The 8,795-nt window shown below is 29.6% G+C and overlaps 2 protein-coding genes across 4 annotated transcripts in view; one reads left to right on the forward strand and one right to left on the reverse strand.

Annotated features, from left to right (window-relative positions):
• The window catches only part of LOC110282188 (uncharacterized), a gene marked incomplete in the record, with an annotated part of 32,756 nt that extends 30,908 nt beyond the window's left edge, over positions 1-1,848 (forward strand). The window contains 1 exon segment of the mRNA XM_071183142.1: positions 1,081-1,848. Within this exon segment, the coding sequence (XP_071039243.1) occupies positions 1,081-1,198 (118 nt within the window).
• Positions 1,849-8,795, reverse strand: part of LOC107442020 (probable ribonuclease ZC3H12B) — a 62,744-nt gene continuing 55,797 nt past the window's right edge. For all 3 annotated transcript variants that reach the window (XM_016055459.4, XM_016055461.3, XM_016055460.4), the window contains exons 6-7: positions 7,228-7,499; positions 1,849-5,513 (exon numbers count right to left, since the gene is read on the reverse strand). In XM_016055459.4, coding sequence (XP_015910945.2) covers positions 4,177-5,513; positions 7,228-7,499 — 1,609 coding nt within the window. In that variant the 3' untranslated portion in view covers positions 1,849-4,176. The remainder of the gene's footprint in view (positions 5,514-7,227; positions 7,500-8,795) is intronic.

Consider the following 8,795-nt stretch of genomic DNA (forward strand, 5'->3'; position numbering starts at 1 on the left):
TTAAATTCAGTTTCAATGAAATGGGCGGCCTGGTACCATTTGATCCACGGGGAGCACTGGCCTAGAGCATGAAAATAGTTGCCTAAATAAGAACAAAAATAAGACTAAAATTTTATTAGACTTAATTGTCATATACAATGATCCATTTAGTCAAGTTAGTGGCAAATATGATAATTTTTATATAAATGTTTGTGTTCTAGCACTAAATTTGTAAATAAAAGAAATTAGTATAGTTGCCGAAAATTAAATACTTTTAATTACTAGAATTCATTCAAAAAAATACTTTTTCATTAAAAAAAAAACACTTATTCTAAGAAATTTTCCCTTTCATCAATAATTGATGTGGCAAATAATATATATTGTGAAAAGTGATTGCTCAAATTCAAAATTCATGCATCGTAATATCGTATTAAAAATTAGGTTTTTTAAAATTGTGCAGAATTTCTCAGCAAAAACCCGTTGAAAAGACGATCAAGAAACGAAATAGACTTACGATAGAATCTGTGCAAATTGAACGCATTGAAAAGTGATGACTCAAATTTGCAATCTAAACTTTTTCATTTATTAATGTTTTAATTATTTATTTAATTTTTATTATTTTTATTTCACATTTTTTATTTTTGAAGAAAAAAAATTTAGTGTGTTCAGAAGATTTCGCGGGCTGCAGATTTTCAACCCAATTTATGTTTAAAAAAAAACATTGCTGGAGTACAGAAAAGTCTCCTAATAGTCTCCTTTTCCTGAAAATAGTTGCTTTTTTTAGCCTTTTCAGGCAACAACAAAAAATTGCCATAGTCGCCTCATGTTGAAAATAGTTGCATTTTAGTCGCCTGTGACAACCCTGAAAATGTTGACATCATGCTTAGAAATTTTTAAATCCCATCCCCTCTCAATTTGACACCCTACTACTCTACACTCTCCATAAATGTAAATTTGATTTATTTAAATTTTTTCAACCAGAACCTGCTTTCCAAACATATGTGAAATACCAGATGCTGTTGCATTTGAATGAGATGCATTTGTGGCTAATGATAATGCAAAATATGCTATTCTCTTTAGAAAAGTTAATTTTTATTTTAGGCATACTGAAGAAAGCAAACCTGTTGCAACACCTCAACCAGAAAATTTTATTTTCAAGGAAAGCCCCAATTTTACCAGCATGCTTTATCGAAGAAAAAGTGAAACAATGCTGTCTTAACTTCATTTTTTATTTTATGTCTCCATTGAGATATGAAGTTATAAACTATGTAAACTCGTATCATCATTAAATAATTGTATGTGATTTACAATTAAAATAAATTAAAACACTCTTTGTCATTTAGTGTGATGAATGTAATGGGACTTCTTATGTAAATGAATGTTGACATCACGCTTAAAAATATTGAAATCCCACCCCCTCTTAATGTGACACTCTGGTACTCTACACTCCATAAATGTAAATTTGATTTATTTCAATTTTTTCAACCAGAACCTGGCTTCCAAACATGTGAAATGCCAGATGGTGTTGTATTTGAATGAGATGCATTTGTGGCGGCTAATTATAATTTAAAATATGCCACTCTCTTTAGAAAGGTTAAATTTTATTTTAGGCATACTGAAGAAAGCAAACCTATTGTAACACCTCAACCTGAAAATTTTATTTTCAAGGAACGCCCCAATTTTACCAGCATGAAAGAAAACATACAAAGAAAAGGAAAGAATACAAAGAAAAGGTGAAACAATGCAGTGTTAACTTCATTATTTTTTAATTATTTTATGTATCCATTGAGATATGAACTATGTAAACTCGTATCATTATCATAAATGTTATGTGTACTTGCTTAAAATGAAATAAAACATTCTTTGTCATTTAGTGTAGAATTCTTTTTATTTAATTACATTGTTTCCAATGAGATATGAAACATACAACCTCGTACGATAAATACTAATCTGTACATTTAATTTACTGTTCAAGGGAAATAAAATTGCCTTATTTGGCCCTTTACATAAAATGACAATACACAGTATTGTTTAACTAGATAAAAGTGTAAACACCATTCATATAATGATACACATGTTTTTATGTATGTAGGAAGTAAGCTCCTGGCTTCATTTTTGTATCACAATACAAACTTAGCCAGAAGCATAAGTGCTGAAGTAATATACAGCAGTGCAAAGGAGAATATGTGACAACAAAATTAAATATATCCACAAAATTGTCACATCAACTTTTTCTAATATACATTTATAAATTATTTACAATATTATAAGTACAACAAATATACAACATTGAGCCTGCTCATTGTGTATACATAAATTTGAACAAAACAAAAAATTACATCTACTACAAAAAGTAACACATTTTTTTAGAGTTGCTTTATGTGATAATGCATGATAATTTTTTTTAAATTAATTTTTGTTTCCTTGTACTTTCAACTAGAAAGGCTTCACTAACTGTGATTTTCTACTTTAAAAAATCAAGTTGTGAATACTTATGTCAACATATCAAAGTAACTTTTCTTTAATAAATTCGTTTTTTCTTGAAATGGATAAAAATATTGCAACTCAAGAAAGTTATTGATTAATTAATTTTATATCAAAACTTTGGTAATTTCTGCTTTTGCATTTTTTACATATCATGTTCATGTATTAGATGATTGCTGGTTTTAATTTTGTAATATTTGAGGCTGTCAATTTACTAAAATAGAAAAACTTACATGAAAAAAAGATCAAGTAAACCACCTAATAAAAGTTTTTACAGAAATTTAAATTACATTAAGTCGCTTAATTTTCAAAACGTACAGAAATACAATTTACATAAAAGTAGAAATTAATATAACAGCTGAATATTAAGCAAATTAGAAAGAATGAATTCATGGGAAAAATTTAAAGATTTTGAATTTAAAATACATCCCTAGCTACTAGGAAATAGGAAAAAATAATTTTTCACTTGTAAATTTAAATCCTGGAATCGGCTAGATTAACAATTGAGATTTTGGATATTTTTCATAATAGACTATGTTGGTTTGTTGCCATAAATTTAAAAATTTGCTATATTTAATTACTTTTCTTATAAAAAAAAAACTATCTTAAACATATTTGCAAATGTCCCTTATATTTATAAATCTAATATCCCATCAATTAAAGTATACATTTACGTTTCCTATAGGAAATATAATTTATTAAAAATCCCCCTAATTTTTTTCTATGCAAGCAAAAATTGTTCACAATACAACGATTTGTAATGCAAAAGTTATTTTGCCATATACCATTTAAAATGAGCAAGTAATAAGATACAGAATGATCAGAAAATATTGTATCTTGTTTCTTCAATTAAAATTACATTCTGAGCAATACATTATTTTACAGCAATAGTTAATTGCAAAATAATGTAGTTGTGCAAATTTTAAAACCAATTTAAAAAATATTTCTTACATAAACATTTCAACTTCCAGCATTTTAAAAAACAGTCTTAATACAACATCCTAAGTATTTTATCCTATATAATTCCTTATGATAAAATTTACCCACTATTTTAATAAAATGTCTTAATGCAATCCTGCATTTTATCCTTAATAATTCATTATGATAAAATTTTGTTAATTAACAACTTTCACAATTCAAACATCTTACATTCAAGTTTTTACAGTATTTAAAAAGATATTTTACAAATTTAAAACAACGGTAAAAATTTTATTAACTAAACTGGAGTTCTGAAACTCCATGGAAGTCATTTCAGATTATAAAACAAGACTAGAAATGTCACCAACCAGTAACATGCATTTCTGATTGCCAATAGGAACTGTAACGTTATAAATTTCATTCTAATGCATTCATACGAATCTTATTTACATTGTATTTAATATAGGAAGCTCAAATAAAACATTTGTAGCCAAATTCAACACTTATCAATGTTCAAATATATTCCAAATTTTAAAAATGACGTAAAACTTTAATTAGTCAAAAAATTTGATTCACAGTTAATTTGTGGTTCTGTAACCAATAGCATTCAGACAGTTCCATGTGCAACAATTTATATTTGATTGCAAAACAATCTTACTAAAACACAACTTAAAATTTCTTTCTTTTCAATAATACATAAATTTAATATTTTTGTCTGAACAGAGAGGCTCATAAACATAATATCTGAACCAAACTTATTTTACATTTTCTCGTAAATTAGCTTGTCACAAATGTTCAGCCCTTTGGGAACATTGTTAGTATTGCTGCACATATTTTTTGAGGATTTGTTTCTTGGGGATATAAATCCATTACTGTTTGTACTTGTTCTTTTGGGAATATAGAAGCTAAATGATAAAACAGACGATATCTTGCATTGTCTGAAAAATCTGGTGAGGCTGCTCGTCCTTGATGTTGACTCATCAGTCCACTATGTATTCCTGGAGGTGGAACACTAGAGGGTCTCACAGGCTGGCTAAGCACTTGAGATGTACCTCTTGCAATACCTGAAGGTGATTGCTCTTGCCAAGATGAACCCATCATCTGCAGTCCAGCGGATGACATGGGTCTTGGTGGGTCTAATCCATGGCTTTGTGATAACCATTGACGTTGTATATCAGGAATACCACTGATTGGAAGATGATGAGTCTGAACTTGTAGATCTGGATACATATTTAAACGTGTATCTGATGTGCTGTTCAAATGCTGCATTCTAGATGAAGGCGGCCATTGGTTATATGAATCTGGAGCACTAGCAATTCGAGTTACAGTTTGATGCTCGGCTTCAACACTGTCCCAAATGTGAGAGGGTACATTTGAAGCAACTCTACTATCACTACCCATTCTGCTTAAAGGTTGATGAGGGATGTTACCTAAAGCAGTCTGTAAACGGTGCACATTTTCTTGGCTGCTCGATCTTGGAATTAAATCACTTTGTTCATGTTGTGGCTTTAAAAGACTGTATTGCTGTTCTGCAAGTGGTGAGATCATTTGGTGTGATCTGCCAACCAATTGCATTAATCGAGGGTCATATGCAGGATTCAGAGTAAGCTGACGCTGCAACTTTCGATGCAGGTTAACCACCTCTGGCGCCTGGTGACCATGAGTCTGAGAAGTTTGCTTGGGAAAACTTTTCATGTTTTTATTATCCGGATCAGATAATCGTTTAGCTACAAAAAGATGACCACCGCCTCCTTCTGGTTCTAAAAACCTTTCCGCACAGGACCCTACAATATTTGGTGGCAATGTTGTAGGAATTGTTGCCCAACTACCACTTGGCGTGTGTGGAGATTGCGAAGACTCTGATGGTAGAGATATTTGTGGCATTGTTGTCGACCAAGACTGTCTAAACCCACTAGACGGACCATAACAAGAACTTCCCATTTTAAGTAACTTCTCTCTTTCTTCTATTTTTGCAGCTCCTTCACTTTTCGTTCTTTCAACTAAATTACTTTTTAATGATCCTTCTTCAGAAAGATTAGAGGATGGCACAAGGGATTTAGTTCGAGAGAGAGGTTGCTTCTTTGACTTGGCACTAACAGAGCTCTGGACTGCTTGTGATTTCAGCTTATCTCCTAAAAAAGTAATGTGAAATTTACAAACTAAAAAAATATAAGCATAGAAAATTTTAGTTTAAATTTTATTAGAAACATTAGATATCCACATAAACAAAGAAAAAAAAATCCAGGTAAAAGTGATTTTCTCTATAAAAATATGATGTGCTTAATTCAAAAGTAATAAATTCAGTAAAATTTATTTGATTGTAGATAAGGTACAACTGTTGGATTTTTTTTATAATGCATATAAATTGACTAGCTAAAGCTCTCGGGAATCCATATTTTATAGCACATAACAAGTATTTCATGGCACAAAGCTTGGTGACTGAATTCAATTCATTCAAGAACTAGTGCTTTTATAAGATGCATAAATTTTTAAGCATGGCAGTACACAACACTCAAAAATTTCAATACCATGTAATAAATTAGGTTAAGCAGTGAATCAGCCTATATAAAAATAAATGTAAATGTGGCCCATAAAAGTAAAACCTTCCAGATGATAATCCTCTTGATGATTAAAAAAATTTTTGTGGGTTTTGCAATCTTTATCTTCTTATGCTTCAAAAGTTCATAATACGCATCTCAAACAAAATTAAAATATTTATTTTTTATGCAGAGAATGAAATAAAATTAGATCTTTCACAAATAACGCTACACCCAAAAGGGTCTTGGATCTAACAAGTAAAATGATAACACAATTCTTTTTTCCTTAAATGAATTTTGTTCAATGCAAAATCCATAAATTTGATAGATTTATATTAAAATTCAAAGAAAGGAGGTACATAACATTGATCATGGATATTTTTAAAAAAAGCTATTGTCAACTTTAAAGCTTGTATAATTTCATAGCAACTTTTTTTTCAAAGTATTTTTATCTACAAGTTTTAAGAACCAGTATAGGAGTTTCTATACAAAGTAAGTTAAAAATTTTAACATCCCATCACTGGTTTTCACCAAGTTATTTATTTCAAGGTGCCAAATTTTATGTACATTCTAACAATTAAGTGAACTTCCTTAAGAATGTTCTGGAATAAAACTCTACATCTGTCATCTTCTGCGTTAACTTATGGAGAATTAATACCAATCTCCTTTTTAATAAGTCACTTATTAATATTTTGGGTCTTTTTTATTAAATTTTATTCATTCATTAAAGTGCCTTTTACCATTTTTTAAGTACATTTAAAATTGATCAATCTTTACCGAAGTGACAATAGACGATAAATTATTAGTTAAGCTTAAAATAAATTTTAAAAATACTTAAAATTATCAAAATTCGAATTCAAAAACTAAACTTCATAATGACAATTAAAAATACTTACAACCTTAAAATTTAGTATATTTGGTAGCTAGGTTCATTTAACTGATTAAAATAAGACAAAAAATATTCCTAAATATAAATTAGTTAATGAATAAATAATAAATTGTGTTCATATAATTCCCCTTAAATTAATATGAAAATTTTTTCTGTTCAAAATTTTTACTGCAATATTGCCTAGAAATACAGACGTGACTCATTTTATTTTGTTAATTTCTCCTGTTTTTTTAACTTGTAACGATGGTTTACAATTAGCTTATTGCTTATTCATAACATAATAACATTTTAATTTATGTACATAATGTACGGCTGTGACTCATTTTATTTTCTTAATTTCTCCTGTTTTTTAACTTGTAACGATGGTTTACAATTAGTTTATTGCTTATTCATAACATAATAACATTTTAATTTATTTACCAGGAGAAGATTCTCTGCTTTGTAAACCCCTTGATTTTACTTCTTGCAATGGTATTTTAGCTTGCTCAGCTAATCTCTCAGTTACAGATTTCTGTGGCTGGTTCCCTCTCTCAGGATGGTGATATTTGCATTTATTTCCATAAGTGCACTTTTTCCCATAGGGACATGGAGGGGGCAAAGGTTCTACTGGTCTATATGCAGAATGGGATTTACGTAAAAAGCTTTCCAAAGAGGGGCCGTGTCTCCCTAAAGGATCATCTGGTGGCATGAACCTAAGAAGGAAAATTAGTTAAAGGAGGCATACTTACTAAGCATTTGCAATCAAATCAATATTTAAAAAATGTGATTAATACTTATTTTTATTAAGAAAAACTTGAATATTTAAAGTTATGCATTTAGTGTGTTTAAAAAATTATACACAACAATTAAATTTAAAAGGATTTTTAGAAAGTCAGATTTCATGTTTTAAACTACTTAAGTTTTCTTCAATGAATAAAACAATATACAAACTTTTCATGAACAAAAAAAATACATAGGAAAATGCAATGTAAAAATTCAGAATTGTTTTGCATTTGACCCAAACAGTTTCTTTTCAACAACAGTTTATTGAGATTTTCAAGACAAGAGGCTGAAATATATCACTCAGGAAATAAATAAATCAATAGTCCTTTGCACCATTCCTAATGGATGATTCATATTCACGTTCATAAACGTATTTCTATTGGTTGCTAACTGTACCTAATTGTTCAATTATGGAATATCAGTGGACAGGTAAGTGAAGTGAATAGAAAGTAGTCCTTTGTTATGGACAAACCAAATGACTGGCAGTCAAATTAATGGAAATATTTTACATGATGCGTCTCTATCATAACGGCTGTTAAAATAAAGATGCTATTTAAAAGATAATATGCCACTTTTATAAATGTTGTGAATTTGTAATAGTTGTCCATGACTCTTTGGTCAATTTTTGCTTTCTTTTTTCCAATATTAACTAAATATGAAAATGAAGCAAACAGTCAATATGTAGGAAAGTTTTGTGAAAATAAAAAACATTTCTAATCTAGTATATTAATATTTAAAAAGTTACACCAACGTTGCATTATCTGGGATCATAAAAATTTGCAAAAATTGAGAATTTGGTGCCTGCAACTCGTGAAAAGTGAAGTGATCATGCCTAACCATCTATATTATATAAAACGCTAATACGTACGTTTGTATCAATAAAACCGATGATATTTCTTTTCTCGCGTTGGCAACAGTTTTCATTTTTAATTATTGGCTTCGGCGCGCAAGAGCACGTAGTGAGCATCATATGGATAATCTATATTATTCGCGATCGCAACGCTCGAGTACGCCGTCTAGCGGGAGACTGTAAATATCGGACACTAATTTATCACGTTTTCATTTAGTTCCATCAAAGTCATTGACTGAATCAGACGCCATTTTTTAGCAGCAAATAAGAAACAAAATTTCCCTAAGGAAAAGGCCGAAGAACTTGAAAAAAATCTCCAGAATATTAGTAAATCTTTCAGGAACAGAACACGCCAAACATTTGAAGAAAAATTCCT

Source organism: Parasteatoda tepidariorum, chromosome 7 (assembly GCF_043381705.1).
Source record: "Parasteatoda tepidariorum isolate YZ-2023 chromosome 7, CAS_Ptep_4.0, whole genome shotgun sequence".
Lineage (NCBI taxonomy): Eukaryota > Metazoa > Arthropoda > Arachnida > Araneae > Theridiidae > Parasteatoda > Parasteatoda tepidariorum.